General features: G+C 47.6%; 1 protein-coding gene across 2 annotated transcripts in view; it reads left to right on the forward strand.

Moving 5' to 3' along the window:
* Positions 1 to 16,996, forward strand: part of SFXN5 (sideroflexin 5) — a 177,057-nt gene that overhangs the window by 35,567 nt on the left and 124,494 nt on the right. The window contains exons 4-9 of one of the 2 annotated variants that reach the window (XM_051617365.1): positions 4,449 to 4,475; positions 5,677 to 5,731; positions 8,140 to 8,165; positions 12,502 to 12,555; positions 14,584 to 14,640; positions 15,514 to 15,579. In XM_051617365.1, the coding sequence (XP_051473325.1) occupies positions 4,449 to 4,475; positions 5,677 to 5,731; positions 8,140 to 8,165; positions 12,502 to 12,555; positions 14,584 to 14,640; positions 15,514 to 15,579 (285 nt within the window). The remainder of the gene's footprint in view (positions 1 to 4,448; positions 4,476 to 5,676; positions 5,732 to 8,139; positions 8,166 to 12,501; positions 12,556 to 14,583; positions 14,641 to 15,513; positions 15,580 to 16,996) is intronic. The other variant, XM_051617366.1, reaches the window with a different exon arrangement.

The following is a 16,996-nucleotide window of genomic DNA, read 5'->3' on the forward strand; positions in this document are numbered from 1 at the left end:
GAGACCCTGGCCCAGGTTGCCCAGGGAAGCTGTGGCTGCCCCATCCCTGGCAGTGTTGAAGGGCAGGTTGGATGGGGCTTGGAGCAGCCTGGGCTGGTGGGAGGTGTCCCTGCCCGTGCAGGGGGGTTGGGACTGGATGATCTATAAGGTCCCTTCCAACCCAAACCAATTTGGGATTCTATGATGTAAGGTCATTTCAGTGTTTGTGCGAGGGACTCAGCTCCTGTTGGCAAGTGGTTGGGGGAGGGAAATGTTAGAGCATCTATTCCAGATCCCCAGTGTCCAGTCTACCTCTGCGTCTCCCTCCTCTGACTGTCAGGAGGTGGTTGCTGGCAAGGCAAGAGAGTAGGTGGTGGGAATCCATCAGTGCTCTCCTGACTTTTAGACACCCCAGGCCAACCTCAGGGATGTTGTAGGTGGTCTGGAGACAGTCAAGTGCCCTGGCGTAGGGTGGAGCTGGCTGTAGACATGGGGGAGCAGTTTGCAACCATGGTTTTCTGATCCAGCTGAAACTTTGTGTAGAGGGAAAAAGAAAATAAATCCCATCTTTGAGTCCATGACCATGAAATCTTCCTGGTTTTGGTAGGAGGGAAGTTAATCTTAAGAAAAACTGGTACCCTTGGTGCTGGTTTTGAAGTGGCAGGTGTTAGCTAATAGATTTGGGCTGAGTATATTCTTTAAATAAATACTTTTTTTCTTTTTTTGAAAGCTATCTCCGAGCTACAATTCTGCTGCTAAATAAGGACTGCTAATGAATGTCCTGTCAAGCAAGAGATATTCCAGTCTCTAGCTCCTTAGCACAGCTTTGGTTCTCTTTAGGTTGCAGCAGCTTTTGATCCCCTTCCTTAAACGTTGTAAGCAGGTAATGTTTCTGTGTAAAAAGTTGGGTTCCTGAGTTCAGGGTTTCAAAGCCATCAGCTGGAGGTGGTGAGCAAGTTGGTGAGTATTCTCTTCCTTGAGAAACTGTAGAAAAAGCAGAATCCTGGGAAGGATGGATGGAAATCTCATCCACAAACCCAGTGTCCTGAAATGCTGGTGTCGGGAAAAGTAGCGAACAGTCCTGGAGCTGATTCCTCCACGACCATGAAGGACATCTTCATGAAGCAGAGCCTGACCTGTCCTGATGGAAGGTTACAGTGGCCATTGGCTGGAGAAACTGGTCCATGGCATAGTGGAATGTGTTACCAGTGCTCCAGGACTCCTGCCCCCTCACCCTTTGGGCTTCTTTGGTGTAAATCCATGTAGGAGCAGGTTTGGTTCTTGCACCCAAATTTTCACGGTGGCAAAACCCCTGTGTATCTTTGAGCCAGTAACAGACAGCAAAGCTGATGTAAGACAAGATGATCTATCACAGCAGACCCGCCCAGCAGAGGCTGACTATATTTAGAGATGATGGGCCGAAATCTAACTTAAATTCAGCACGAATCTGGAGTCGTTCCACGTGCTCCAGTGAAGATGCTTTGGTTTCATGCTGGTGTAAATGAGAGCAGGATCTGGCTGCTTCCCCAAGATGGCCGGAGAGAGTGTGAATGAAATCCCCAGCAAAAATAGAGACTTGCTCTCAGAAACGAGCCCCCCAGCTGGTGAGACTCGTCAGAGAACTGGAGCTATTGGAAAATGCTGCAGACAGAAAATGAATTAGAGGAGAAAAAAGTGAAAATGAGCTGGCAGAATCTTTAGGTGACTCATCAGGTGCATCTTGTAAAGTCTCTTTCTGAGAAGTAATGAAATCGCATGTTCTAACAATATTTGCACTGCAGCAGGAAAATGCATAAATATTGGGATCAATTAATGAAATGAGAGAATTTGACCAAAAAAGCCATAGTGCTGGCTCAGAAACCATCCCTCTTCCTTTTTGCTAGTCTCGGTGCTTGCAGTTAGAGAGGAAAAGCCTGTGGTTTCCATTTCACATCCAAGAGACGCAAGACCTGGGCAGCCACTGGGTTACTGGGATGCTTTGGGTAGTCATCTGGAGCTCGAGGACTTCCACTTTCACCCCATGAAGTCCTCGAGTTGGTGGGCAGGCAGGTGTGGAAAAGCCCTGGTAGCTGCTTGGGCATGGAGTCTCTCAACCTTTGGATTTTATTAGTGGTGAGGACAGACACATCTTGTCTCTGCCAGCCACAAAGGTTGTCACTTTGTGTCCCTCAACCGGTGTTTTGTAGCTGTAGAACAGGGAATAATGATTTTCCTTAAAAAGATTTCTTTAGGAAGAGCTCTGTGGATATCACAGAATCCCAAAGTGGGTTGGGAAGAACCTTATAGATCATCCAGTCCCAAACCCCTGCATGGGCAGGGACACCTCCCACCAGCCCAGGTTGCTCCAAGCCCCATCCAACCTGCCCTTCAACACTGCCAGGGATGGGGCAGCCACAGCTTCCCTGGGCAACCTGGGCCAGGGTCTTACCACCCTCACAACAAAGAATTTATTTCTAATACCCAATCTGTATCTCCCTCTTTCAGCTTGAAACCATTCTCTGACATCCTATCCCTCCCTGCCCTTGTCCCAAGCCCCTCCCCAGCTTTCCTGGAGCCCCTTCAGGCACTGGAAGGTGCTCTAAGGTCTCCCTGGAGCCTTCTCTTCTCCAGGCTGAACACCCCAACTCTCCCAGCCTGTCTCCAGAGCAGAGCTGCTCCAGCCCTTGGATCATTTTTGTGGCTTTCTCTTGACTCACTCCAAGAGTTCCATGTCTTTCTTGTGTTGGGGACCCCAGAGCTGGGCACAGCATTGCAGGGGGGTCTCACTAGGGTGGAGCTGAGGGGGAGAATCACCTGATGCATGTATGTGAATATTACGTGTATTTTATGTGTGCTAGATAGTCCAGTAATGCATCACTCGTGGTGGAGTTCATCATGGAGCTTCAGTTCTGGAGTGAAGCTGAACTGGGAGTGAAATTCTGGGGCTGCTGCTGTCTGTGGGTCAATTTATGCTATTTATAGTGGAGCAATCACCTTATTCCAACAGTATTTTCATGGATGTTTATTTGGAGAAGACACTGAACTTTGGCTTAAGAGGAATGACAGAACAGGGCTTAATTTATGCTGTATTAATAATAAATTATGAATGCCTGGCTCCCAGAATATGCTGCCCATGGTGGTTGGGTAGATATTCTGGTGGGTATCCGTGAGCTCCCCGAGCGAAGAAGAGCGATCGCTGTCTTTGGATTTATCAACAGCAAGAGCAGAACTATCAGGTTGGCCCACCCTGGCGCTGGCACTGGTACAACTGTTGTTGGAATAATTTGTCTCGTTTCTGGCGTCCTCGATGCAAGAGGATGTTGACAAATTGGAAAGATGTAAAAGAGCCACGAGGGTGGTTAAAAGATTGGCAACCGTGCCTTGCCAAGGAAGCAGCCAGTCTCCTGGCTTGGGTGGGTTTTGTATGTCTTTATTTTCTTGAAGTGCAGGTGAAGAGGTGGCTTCAACAGCTCCCAGTACCTGCCTGAAGGACAGAAGCAGAGGGTGCAGGAGGCTGCCAGGCAGAGGTGGATCACAGCTGGAGCCTGGAAGTCCAAGCCAGACTTGAGCTGAAGAGAGCAATTTTTTATACTGAAAACAATTGATCTGTTGTGATATTTTACAGGACCCCTGGTTTTTCATCCCTCTCTAGAATGATATACATCAAAATGGGGATTGTTTTATTTGTTAGTGTTTTTTCTTGTTAGATTTTAATTTGCATTGAGGTGTAATTCCTGGAGGAAAACCCTCTGGCTTTATTGAGCTGTGGGTTTAATGTGTATGCCAGAGCATCTCTTGGTGTTGTGCAGCTTCTCATTAGCTTTACCTGCATCTCAGGCAGGATCTTTCTTCCTCAGTGCTCGTGGATCTCCCCTGCCTGAGCCAGATTGGAGATTCTTATGCAGTTGAATTACAGGCAGTAAATACCAGTAGGAGCTCGGGAGGGTTGAAATTAGATTTTTCCTCTTCTCAAGCATTTTTTTGGTGAGTTTCCCTTGTGAAAAATGGAAACCAGTGGTGGTTTATTCTGAATCCAGGTTTTAGTGGAAGAGATGACACTTGTGTTTCCCTGCAGGGCTTGCTCCCTGTTGTTCCCCAGCCTCGATTTCCACGGGAAGCTGGTCCAAGGAGAGGCTGTGCTAAATTTACCTTGAGCTCTACGTGCGGCAGAGTTACCCCCAGAATTCTCCATTCGTAAAGCCTGGAGCAGAGTGTGGAGCTTGGCTGGTGTTCCTCTGTCTTACCAGCATCAGAAAGAATATCTCCTCTGCCTTGCTGGTTGTACTGGCCGCAGGGATTTGAAGGAGCTGGCTGTGTGTGTGTGTGTGTGTGAAGGATCTTTAAATACATCCCAGAAGGAAGCACAAAATGAGTCTGGTTTAAAGCATTCCCTCACCTTCATTTACTCCAGCAGCTAAAAGATGAGTAGTTGGGGTTTGGTTTCAAAATACACTGCTCGTTTTTTAAAATGTTCTCTTTTCCTTTTCTAGCTGTGGGGTGCTCAAAAAATCAAGCAGGTAATACACTTTTTTTGATCTTTCATTATTGTTTTCAACGACTGCTGCTTTTTTTTTCCTTACTGCTAAGCAATACTGTCCTCTTCTCCCTCTTTGACTTTGCCAGTTGCTGTTTTGTCTTGCCACAGAAATGTAAATGCAGAGAACACTGTTGTCACCAAAGAATCTGATTTATATTTTTTTTTTCCCTGTATTTATATATTTTGATGTCTTCATTTTCTCCTTCCTGTCTAGTCAAAAGATTTCTTGTCTCCAGTCTTTTGAAAATAGTTTGACAGTTCTTTGGTAAGGCTTGCAACTGTGTCGTACCTTCCTCCTCCACAGTCCCTGATCACTTGGGGGTTGATTTTTCATCCCCAGCCACTTAATACTGGTGCAGCCTCCTGGGCTCATTGTAAAATTTGGGAAAAATGGGCCAAGTGAGCTTTGTTTGTTGATAAAACAGCTTTAGGGTGTCCGTGGTGGTTGGGCTTTCCACAGACACCAGTGTTGGCTAAGAAGCTGCAGATACACATAAGGGTTAAATTATCTGGCAACTCCAAATCCCGTGGCTTGGGAGGGGATTTTATTTGGGTGACCCTTATGGTGACAACCAGATTGGGCCTTGCCTGGATGTTTTCATCCCAACTTAGAAATAACATTTCAGGCTTTCTGTGATGGGCCAGGCAGGCTCATGCAAATGTATCTGCAGATGGAGAAGATGTTCCTTAAGTGTTCCCAAAACCACATCCACTGTGGCTGAGCCACACTAGTCCTTACATGGGGTGTCCTGTGACCCATTCCCTTCACAAGTAGCATAAAGTGATTAACACCCTTGTCCCCTACTGAACAGGCAGCTCTTCTCTCCCCACCTCTCTGCCACAGCAAGAGCTTCTTGCTCTCACAGGGCAGAGTTTCAGCCAGGACATTAAGCTGCACCTGGGTGGAGATGCTGAAAAGAGGCAGGGACAGAAACCAGGTTTCCCTTTTCCCCTCCTAAATCTGCTTTTCCCACCCCAAGATTAAGGTACAGCAGTGGGTGCCCTTTGGGGACATCCTAGTACTGAGAAAGAGGCACTTCCTCTGTTTCAGGCTAAATTATTTATTTTTAAATTTGTAAGCCAGGGAAAGCAAGAGTGGTCTGAGGGGCACCAAGTCCCCTCTGGTTGCTGGAGTTACTTGGAGTTATCTCACCAGCCTTTACTGACTGCCTCTGTTACAGGCCATCATCCATCCCGACACGAACGAGACCATCTTCATGCCTTTCCGAATGTCAGGTACAGTGTGGCCCTCTCAGACAGTCCTTCATTTGACTGGGAAATGGTACAAAATGCTATCTTACTCATTTTTTTCTTCCTGGTTTCGACTTGCGTGTTGTAAACATCTAGACCAGGATCAGAAATTCAAATGTTGAAATCCCTTTGGAAATGAGGAGGATTAGGATCCCAAATGCCTCTGGAAGATCTAGTGCTTAAGTATTTTCCTCTCCTTCAGATATTTTAACATGGATTCAGTCTAAGATCTTTTCTAGTGTTTTTGAGGTATCCATCACTAGAGTGGCCATTTTGATTTTGTAGTAAACAGGGAAGCTTGATGCCCAAAAAAGCAGCTTAGGGTTTTACTTTCTAGGAGAGAATGGGGTGAGCCCTAGTTTTCTGTGTGTGGTGGTACCTCACACTCATGGCATTGAGAGCTCAGGAAGGCTCAGCTTGTCCATGGCTTAATTGGGCTGATTAATGATGAAATCATCACCTCCTCCTTGCTCCCTCTGCCACACAAAGGTCCATGGCTACCTCTGGTGTGGGTTGACTAGCAGATCTCTTGAAGATCCAAGTGCAGCCTTGGCCCGTTGCCAAAGGACCTATTTAAAGTTAAAAGAAAATACATTTAAATTAAAACATTTTGAATTTAAATGCAAAATGGACTTTTTCCATCTTTTGGAGGGGAACATCTGAATACTGGGCACAAAGAAAAATAGCAGGGTTGGTGGGTTTTGTTCTCCAGTTCTCTGAAGAGGGATGAAGTTGAAGGAGAAGTGGAGGCAGGGGGGGAAGAGCCAGAACCCTTTGCTGCCTTCTTCTGTATTTTCTTTTGAATTTTTCTTCTTCTCAGGCCTTTGCCCTTTCCAACTGTAAACTGGATGCATGAGGCTTAATTCAGTAATGTTGGTAAAATGCTTTGAGACCTTCTAGTGGAAGTCAGGGAGATGAATTATAATTAGCACAAGAATTGGCAGACTTAGCAGGGGAAAAATGTGAAGCATTTGAGTTTTGTGGTGCTCAGTAAGATTTGGGTAAAGGTTTCTCTCTAATATAGGGAGCCTGAACTTACACCTGTGATTAAAATAGTCCCTCTCTCCTCCACAATGCACATCTACTTTCTTCAGGGTGCTGATACAATGTTTGTTTTCCTACTGACCTGGAAATAAATGAGTATAAAATGGTATAAAATCACTAGTGGAGAGGCTGATAAAGCAGATGGTGAAAGAGGGAGGTCCTACCAATGGTGGCATGGTCCTGCTCCTCTACTGGCATGGGCTCTGTACCTTGTTGGACCATTTCATGAGTGTCTTCAGGGCACTGTTCTGGTGGGAACAGGCTCAGTGAGAGAGGAAGGGGCTCAGAAAGCCAGAGGGTTTTTTCTCCTGGGTTAGCCAGGGTAGGTTTGTGGGAGAGTCTTGATGAGCAACAGAGCTGGCACGAGGCAGGGAACAGATTGTGTGACTGAGCCTGGGAAGGGGGGCAGGATCTCCCCCTTTCCGTGGCAGGAAGCCACTAGGTCAGCTCTGTTAGCATCATCCAGCTCCTCCTGCTCCGGACTGAGCAGCTCCTGGTCTGAGTTCATCCCTGTTCTTCTGCTGGTCTCAGTTTTAGCTGGCTGCCCAGTCCAGCTCAACACCACGATGCCCTCCAAAGTGCTTATCATAGATGGGATCATTTTGGTTGGCAAATATCCTTGAGATCACCAAGTCCAACCTTTCCCCCAGCCCTGCCAAGGCCACCACTGCCCCATGTCCCTCAGCACCACATCTACAGGGCTTGGAAACCCCTCCAGGGATGGGGACTCCCCCCCTGCCCTGGGCAGCCTGGGCCAGGGCCTGACAACCCTTTCCAGGAAGGAATTGTTCCCCAGATCCAGTCTAAACCTCCCCTGGCACAACTTGAGGCCATTTCCTCTTGTCCCATCCCTTGTTCCTGGGGAGCAGAGCCCGACCCCCCTGGCTCCAACCTCCCCTCAGGCAGCTGCAGAGCCAGCAGGTCTCCCCTCAGCCTCCTTTGCTCCAGGCTGGACACCCCCAGCTCCCTCAGCTGCTCCTGCTCAGACTGGTGCTCCAGACCCTTACAGAATCATAGTGCCACGTACTGGCACAGACTGGATTTACTGGAGTGAGCTTTGGGCTCTAGATTGTACAAGTTTCAGGGAAACTCTTAGAGCACAACCCATGAAAAGGAAATGGAGGATGGGAGGAAGACTGGGCAAAAATCAGGAGGCTGCTCTACTTGACGCTCAGTGCATCAAGTGTGGGTCCTCAGATGCCCCCGTGGTGGCACAGAGCTGGTGGAAGTGAGCAGAGCTCCCAGCAGGTGTGGCCTTTACTCAAAACTGGGCTGTGTCTCAGATGTGAGATGTTTTCCCATCCCAAAACTGCATATTAAAATGCATGTCTCTTTTTTTTTTCCAATAGGTTACATCCCCTTTGGAACGCCCATCGTGAGTATTTGAACATCTCTCCCCGCTTTGTTTGAGAGTACCAAGAAATGCATTTTTTTAGCACTCCCAGAACTCTCCCAGTTCCACCTTGCCTCCTCACCACACATTCCCACAGGCTTCCCACCTTTCCCATCACATGTTAGCAAGGGCTTCATCATGTGAAACCTGCCCTGTGGCCACAGATGATCATGCTCAAAGTTATTTATCTACTTCACGACGTTTGCTCAGCCCCCTGCAACATCTTCAGCTTTATCTTTCCCTTCTGGGAAGAGAAGACCAAGATGAGCTCATTGCCTGCAAAATGCAACTTCTGCAACTCTCAGATTTCAGCTTTGGACACTTTTTTTTCCCCCCATGTACATGTTTTCTGAGTCTCTTTCTGAACGTGACGAGCTGCAGCACGGCGAGGCTGGTGTCGTGCGCTTGTGTTTTGATTCATTAAAACAGTGAGTGCTTTCTGTGGGGTTATTGCTAAGGGTGTTTTGAGTTTGTACTTGTTACTGTGCAACTTGTAGGGTGCTCTCAACAGCAAAAGTCAGCAGGGAGATAATTCTGCCTGTCTTCCTAGCACCAAAACCTCAGCTTGTCTTCAGCGAGAGGAATGAATCATTAACCTCATTTTGCGAATGGGGAAACTGAGGCACAGAGTTGGTGCCAGAAGGGACTTGGTCCTGACCACCAGCTCATGGCTGAGATTAGATCATTAAAATGGTTGAAGGAGCAAAATCTGCTGAATTTAATCTTCCCGCAGCCAGTGGACCATGAATTGGTACTTGCTTAAAGGCAACAATCCTTCCCTGAAGAGTGACAGGGAGGCTGCCAGCCCCTGAAAGCAGAAATCATCATGGCTGTGACTATTTGTTGTCGTGCCTACAGGTTTGGTGGCAACTTTTTATGGGGCATTTTGAAAGAAAAGGTTAAACAAAAATGAGTTAACGATCAAATTGACAATGAAAATCGGCCCAAATCCAGAGCTGTCAGAGGAGCCGAGAGCTGTCAGATGAGCCCAATTTCACTGGCTGTAAAGGATAAACTGGAACCTCTTATCATTTAAAAAAAAAAAAAGGAAAAAAAAAAAAGAAAAAGAAAAAAAAAAACCCCAAACGTTTCAAATGTTAAAATTAAAATGTAACATTTATGCCAATCGATCTGTGAAATTTAGTGACAAAATTGGCAGCCTGCTCCGGCATAAAAACAGTTTGAGTCTTGCATTTCACATAGGGGGGATGGGATTTCCTCAAGAGAGACTCAAGGTGCCTGTGTTGGGCTCAGGCTGCACGAGTGTGGCTCTCCTTGCCCTCAGCTCCCTACCATCACTGCCACCCTCGCTGTCCTGGCACGTGGGGTGCAATTAAGCACCAGCAGATTCCAGCAGAAACATGATCAGATTCTACAGTAACAGGTTTAGTGCCTGTCACTCAATTCACAAGGCTTCTTATATACATTTTTCCCCCTATAGCTGATGCAAAATAATTCAGTTTGGTTCAGCTCATTGTGCAAGAGATTAGAGTCTTGCTGAAAATAATAATCTCTTTTCTGGCTGAAGCATCTACTCCCCTGACACAACCAAATCCTCTTTATTCTTTCCCCAAGTTGCAATTGACCGCTTTTCTTTTTAACTTCTGTCCCTTCCATGCTCGGGTTGATGGTTCCATCCCAGAGTTGGTTGCAGGGGCAGGGCAGGGAGGGTCTGGAAGTGTTGGGAGAGTTTGTGTTTGCCCACCCAAATTTCAGCCCAGGGGGGAGCAAATCCAGCTGCTCACAATATCATAGACTCAGACTGGTTTGGATTGGAAGGGACCTTCAAGATCACCTAGTTCCAACCCCCCTGCATGGGCAGGGACACCTCCCACCAGACCAGGTTGCTCCAAGCCCCATCCAACCTGCCCTTCAACACTGCCAGGGATGGGGCAGCCACAGCTTCCCTGGGCAGCCTGGGCCAGGCTCTCACCACCCTCACAGCAAAGAATTTCTTCCTTATGTCTAAACTAAACATCCCCTCTTCCAGTTCAAAGCCATTCCACCTTCTCCTATCCCTCCATGCCCTGGTCAGAAGTCCATCCCATTATCTCCCTTTGCAGTTGGGGTGAGATGTGCAGGGTGACTTGGTGGCTGTTGCCTTTTACCTTGGATTTGTGTTTCATCCCCGACATTAAATGTTCCCAGGAGGAGATTTATCTCCATGTGGCAAATTCAGCCCAAGACTGGGTGGTGAGGATAGAGCAGAAACCCTGCTGCTGTTCCCAGCTGCCACCCACAGCTTTAAGCACCTTATTTTCTCCAGCAATTTAAAAATGGGGAGGGTCTTCTTGAGGTTTCAAAGCACCCAGGTCGGGAAGACCTGGGTGTTAATAGGGGGTCACAGATGACTCCTGCTGGCACAGAAGGTAGGACTTGGGGCTTGCAAGAGGTGATGCAACTGTGCCATGTGGCTGCTCGGGGCTGGCAGATGACCAAGGGGTGGCTTTAGCCCTGGCTTTGGGGCCACAAAGGGCCATTTGCACCTGATTAGGCAATTGAATGTTTGTAGCTGGTACTTTTCTATCATTGAAAAGCTGCTTCTTCAAAAAAAAAAAATTGTTTTCCTTCTTAGTTATTTCCACCACCCCCCCCCACCAGTAATTAAAAGTGAAACTGTACATTTCTTGACAGACTCTTGCACATATGGAGAGTTTGCATTTAAACGTGCCTCTTTCAGTCATACAGATTTTGGGTGCTCTTTTTCTTTTATTTATTTATTTCCCTCTTTTCTTCTCCTCGGGCGCTCGAGCTCCAGGCTGACAATGTAAGGAGCTGCCTTGCAGGCTTCCCTCTCCTCCAGAGCCTCATTTAGCCCCTTTGGCTTCAGGGATTAGAAGTCAGCTTTGGGGGTTGAGGAGGGTTCATCACCTGTTGAATTCATTTGGCGAGGGGAGCAATTAATGATGAGCTCTGCAGATTGAGCAGGAGTGGAAAAAAATCAGTGTCACTTGCGCAGGCTGGCGCTCGGCCAGCCAGCAAAGTCACTGCAACTTCACGAAGGGCTGTAGGAGGAAAAGCTGGAGGAGGGAGGAGGAGGAGGAGGAGGAGGAAGGAAAGAAGATGGAAATGAAATCAGGCCTCCCAACCCTATTACCCTTTTGTTTGTTGTTTGTCTCTTCTGTCCTCAAGCGTGGAAGTTGCCTCCTCTTCAACTGCTGCTGCTGCAGATGTGCAGGGACGGCTTTAGCTTCTCCCTTCCCTGCTCTGGTGGGGAAGTTTGCTTTCTTCTCAGCTTCTTAGGAATAAACAGCAGGGAAATGGTGCAGAGGGTGGTCTGGGTTCATGAATGAACTCACAGCCTTCTCGCCCTGATGCCTCAGAGATGTTTCAGTTCATGTGAGTGTCCTGAGAAGCAGTGTGTTTGGGTTTAAAAGGAGTTATTCAGTCTTTGTACTCTTAACAAAGATGCGAGTGGGATTTTGTGACAAGAAGACCATCTTCATCAGACACCATCAGACATTTAAGGTGCAGGAGGGAAGAAAATTACAGTGACATTAGGAAGTATCTCATCTTACCCATTTCTTACCCAACAACTCGTCTTCCTGCCCATGTTTGGTGGGTTTATCATTGAGAATCCCCTTGTTTTGCATCTCTTTCCTCTTCTTCCACTTCTCATGGTTACAGAGGAAAGGTTGCCATAAAACAGTGTTATCTGTCAGTCAGGCAGCAGCGGGCAACATCTGGACAGATGTGCTGGGATGGGCAGCCATAGCCCCTGGGAGACAGCAATCATCAGCCCCAGCTCCTAACCCAAGCAGGAGTTTTCACAGCTCTGAGTATGAGACATCAACAATTCTCTTCTCTTCAAATAAAATTCAGGCTCCCAAACAGGAGCACATGTGCTTCCAGGTGGCACTCCTGTCTTCAGATGTTCAAATCGGATTTCTTTCTTCTGCTTGAAACAGCAAAACGTGCCAAAGGAAAATAAGAAAACCCCCCTTCACTGCCAGTAGTCACAATTTGAACTCTTGCAGTCGTGCAGTGTTTGTGTTACCCTCCAGAAGTACCTGGATTAAGGGATTGATTCTGTTTTAATGGGCAGAACCTGCTGCCAGGCTCTTCTTGAGGTGTGCTGCAGGCAAGAATTAAAGAGGCAAAGCCTTCACAGGCAGCTACATCACCCAGTTTCACCAGTGGGAAAGTGGGACACGATGGGCTGAAGGGAAGTTCAAGAACTGTAATGAAATAAAGCTGTAAATGGAGATAATTTCTTCAAGTCATTAGAAATAAGCTCGCTGTTTGCCTGCCTAGCAGAGCACTGAATGCAAATCAGTGGTGCATTTATTAATGTGTAAAAAATCTCTTCTCTTTGCAGGTTGTTGGTCTCCTCTTGCCCAACCAGACGCTGGCATCCACTGTGTTTTGGCAGGTAACGCTGGTTGGAATGGGTGGAGAATGTGATGGAAAGGGAAGGAGCAGTTGAGTTGTGTCTAAAGAACAAGCTGATCGCAGAATCACAGAATATGAGGGGCTGGAAGGGACCTCCAAAGATCATTGAGTCCAACCCCCCTGCCAGAGCAGGACCAAAAAAACCAAACCGAAACAACTAGGGCAGGTCACTCAGAAAGGCAACTAGATGGGTCTTGGAAGTCTCCAGAGAAGGAGACTCCACAACCTCTCTGGGCAGCCTGTCCCAGGGCTCTGTCACCCTCACAGTAAAGAAGTTCTTCCTCATGATGATGCATGTGATGATGCACGTGGCTCTTCTGCACTGGCAATGGTTTAATTCATGGGGAGATGGTATGGCTGGATATAATTAGGGAAAGGTTTGGTAGGTCTGGAAAGAGCTATAAACAGATTGGTTTGCTTTCCAGCTCCTAGCTATTAATGCCATGACAAGAGAGATGCAAAATAGCCCGGGAGATCAAAATCAGGTTTTTGGACCCATTTTGTATAGGTGTAAAGGGTTGTACAGGGTGTGCTTCCATGAAAATGTAGACCCTGAAGCTCACACATCTGCTGTTTTGAAGACACCCTGTCAAGTAGTTGGAATTCTCCAGGGGGAGTTCTCATTGGAATTGCAACGTATGCACAGGGCTGGCTGCAGTGGGAGGTCCCGTGCCCAGGAATTTCAGGCATAGCCATGCACTGCAAAGCCAAGGACCTATGTGTTCAGTGTGACCCAAGGGCTTTGGGGAAAGAAAGTCAGGGTATTGGGAGGTGTCAGTGTTATTTCCCATCAAAATTCTGGGAATTAAGAGTGAGGGGAGGAAGTGTGCACGAGAATGAGTTACATCCACAGTGAACACCCCACTTAGGCAACCAGAGATATCAACACAGGCTGGGGGAGGACACACTTGAGAGCAGCCCTGTGGAAAAAGACCTGGGAGTACTACTGGCTCAAAAGCTGGACACGAGCCACCAATGTGCAGTTGCAGCCCAGAAGGCCATTGAATCCTGGGCTGCATCAAAAGAAGTGTGGCCAGCAGAGCAAGAGAGGGGATGAAAGCAAGGTTTGCTGAGTCCAAAGTTCCAGGCTAGAGAGCTGGTCAGCAGGGAAGTCATGCTCTTGGTCCATGGACTTGGCAATGACTGGGCTGACCCCTGTGTTTTAGGGCCTTGTTTCACTCTGTCTCTCCTCACCCCCACTTCGTTCCCTCCCATGTCTCAGTTCTGGCCACAGCTGGAGAGGAGTCTGGGTCTGACACGCTCTGATCTGGGAACGTGGTGTTTTGGGGATTGAAATTATCGTGTTCTTTACGTTGCTACTCATCCATAGCTGCTGCCATGCTGCTTTGGTGAGAAATCCTGCTCCGAAAGGTTGTTCCCAGAAATGCCAGCTTAGAGGCATTTAAGGTGGTACATCTGCTCATCTCCAGTTCCTCAGCTGGACCTCCTGTGACATCCTGCATGAGGAACATGGAGCTTAATGAGTGCCTGATGAACTGGCAGCTGGGCTCAGAGCTAATTCCTGCATCAGTATGGATTTAGTGCTGGTGAACATAAGGCCAGCAGCACCAAGGTGTCATGGAGTCACATGGAGAAGATGATGGGTAATGGGTGCAAGTTACTCCTGGGGAGATCTAGGTTGGACACCAGAAGAAAATGTTTCACTATGATAACAGCTGGACATGGGAATAATCTCCCCAGGGAAGCGATGAGTTCCCCAACAATGGAGCTGACGGTGCTGGGCCACCTCACTTCAGCTGTGTTCTTACCTAGAAAGGTTGGACCAGATGATTCTTGAGGTCCCTCCCAACCTGGCACTCTAGGATTCATGATTCTGTGATCCACGCGGGCGAGCGTAAGTCTCGGGAAAGAGGTGACAATTTGCGAGCGGGTCCAAAGGGCCACAGGTTTTCCCTCAGCATTCCCAGGTTGACGGAGTTTCGGTATTGTTGTGATTCCTTTTTGTGAAGTGGTGTTTATGCCCTGTCTCTTCTCGTTTCCCCTTCAGTGGTTGAATCAGAGCCACAACGCCTGCGTCAACTATGCAAACCGCAACGCGACAAAGGTGAGGAGACCCAACATATGCGGCGCGTGCAGCACGTTGGGTCTGTTTTGACATGGAAACATAAGTCTTGTCTCCTCACTGTTAATAGAAGCTCTGGAGTCAGCAGAGTGAGGAATTTCTGGATTGGCTGTTCCCCTGTGGAGGCTTCCATTTGGATCCTCAGCTGTAAATGGCTTGAGGATCTCAGTATTGCTCGAGGCGCGTAAGTAACACTCAGTGCCTTTGAGCTGAACCAGCGTGTAGTTCTATCTGGTATGAAGTGGCTTCATTTGATATGCAAATGAGCACAGAGCAAAATGGTATCTGGGTTTTTGGAGAGCAGAAGGTGGCTCCATCATCGTGCTGCTGTGTCCTGAGCGGTGCCGGGAAGTGGTGGGGCTGTTCCTGCTCTCTTCCATCCCTTTAGCCGTCGTTCATCCCGTGTCGGGATGTGGGAAGCTCAAGATGGGAAGCTGGGTTGGAAACCACCCAGATAACTTTTCAAAGACAGATACTGAATGTGGAGAGTTTGGGGTTCATCACTGCTGTACAAGAATGCTAATTTTGTACCATTTGCCGAGTTTCATTCACATAGTTCCTTGAAGCTGCTATTATTATAATTTTCTGATGCCAATTAATTTCCCATTCCCTCTGACCTTGCCCACGAGGCTACACTCTTCCCTGCTTTTGCCACTTCTAGATGACAGACCATGTGTCACAGAACAACGTGACAGAATTAAACCTGTCTCTGCTTTGAAACAAATAAACCGAAGACAAAACGAACAACAACAACAACAAAAAAAAACAACCCAAAAAGCAACCCAAACAGCTCAGTTAGGGTTTAATAACCAGAAGTTTGTTTATTGAAAATATGTTTTGTTTTTCTTTCCAAAGCCTTCTCCGACGTCCAAGTTCATCCAGGGCTACTTGGGAGCTGTCATAAGTGCTGTCTCAATAGCAGTGGGTAACGCTTTCTATCGATGTACTGAAGTCACTGCTCCTTTGCAGTAGTGCTGCAGCTTCTGAGATGTTTGTTTGAATTGCCAAGCATGTTTAGCTTTTAATTGACAGAATTCAGTCAACATAACCAGAAAATATTTCAACTGTGAGGTTTAACTCTGTCTGTGCATGTCCAGACTTCTGAAGAGAAGGGAACTTCTCCCACTGATGGCTTCCAGCACGTTGTGGGTCTGCACTGTGGCTTTGCTGCTGGGTGGACTCAGATTATCCACATGCTCATTAACTTGTGGTTGAATGAGCCTGGTCCAAGTTGAAAGAGTGACTCTGAGACCCCAGAGTGAGGATGGTGTGACATGCTGAGAGGCTTTGGGAGATGTTCTCCTGGTGGGTCAGCGCGCTGAATTGAAACAACCACAGTGCTTGAAATGGCATCTTTCAAGCTGGAAATGCTCTTCAAGTCATCTCTGCAGCTTTTGGCATTGCCAAAGTGGTCTTGTGGTGCAGTGGTCAGGCCTGGAATGCTCAGGTTCCCCAAAAGCACAAGTTGACATCTTTAGCAGGGTCAGCTAATTCCTAAGGAGACAGGTACATTTTTCAGGAGCAGCTTATGGAAGTTATTCCTTATATTGGGTTTTCAAATAAGCCTCTGAAACACATCCTTGTCCCTTTGCTTCTGGAATGTTAAGGATCCTGCAGCAGTTTTTGTTTTCTTTTCCCTTTGGCCAAGATTCTTTTTCCTTATTCTCAAGACACAGACACCTTTTTCCAGGCATTTTTTCTGCAGACAGATTGGGCCATGGGAGAAGGTCACTACTGCTCACCAAGCTGCTTGTCCTCAGGTTCCCCAAAAGGGGGAACCTTTTGGGAAAAGCTACATGGGCTTGTTTAGATTTCCTTGCAAAGTAGCATGTTTGTCTAGAGCTGGCTACAGATTGTTAAGAGAACTGTGGAGGCAGGAGCTCCTGGCCAGGAACTGACAGGGGTTTGGCACATCATGTCCACAGTGGACAGCAGAAATTCTGCACGAGGCGCATCTGTGTTCTGCAGCTGCCAGTTTTCATAGAATCCCAGACTGGTCTGGGTTGGGAGGAACTTTAAAGATTATTTGGTTCCAATCCCCCTGCATGGGCAGGGACACCTCCCACTAGACCCAAGCCCCATCCAACCTGAACTTGAACACTTCCAGGGATGGGGCAGCCACAGCTTCTTTGGGCAAGCTGGGCCAGGGTCTCACCACCCTCACAGCAAAGAATTTCTTCCTAATGTCTCACCTAAATCTCCGCTCTTCCACGTTTAATCCATCACCCCTTGTCCTCTCACTTCATGCCCTTGTCCCAAGTCCCTCCCCAGCTTTCCTGGAGCCCCTTCAGGCACTGGAAGGTGCTCTAAGGTCTCCCTGGATCCTTCTCTTCTCCAG

This window comes from Apus apus, chromosome 4, assembly GCF_020740795.1.
Source record: "Apus apus isolate bApuApu2 chromosome 4, bApuApu2.pri.cur, whole genome shotgun sequence".
Taxonomy (NCBI): Eukaryota; Metazoa; Chordata; class Aves; order Apodiformes; family Apodidae; genus Apus; species Apus apus.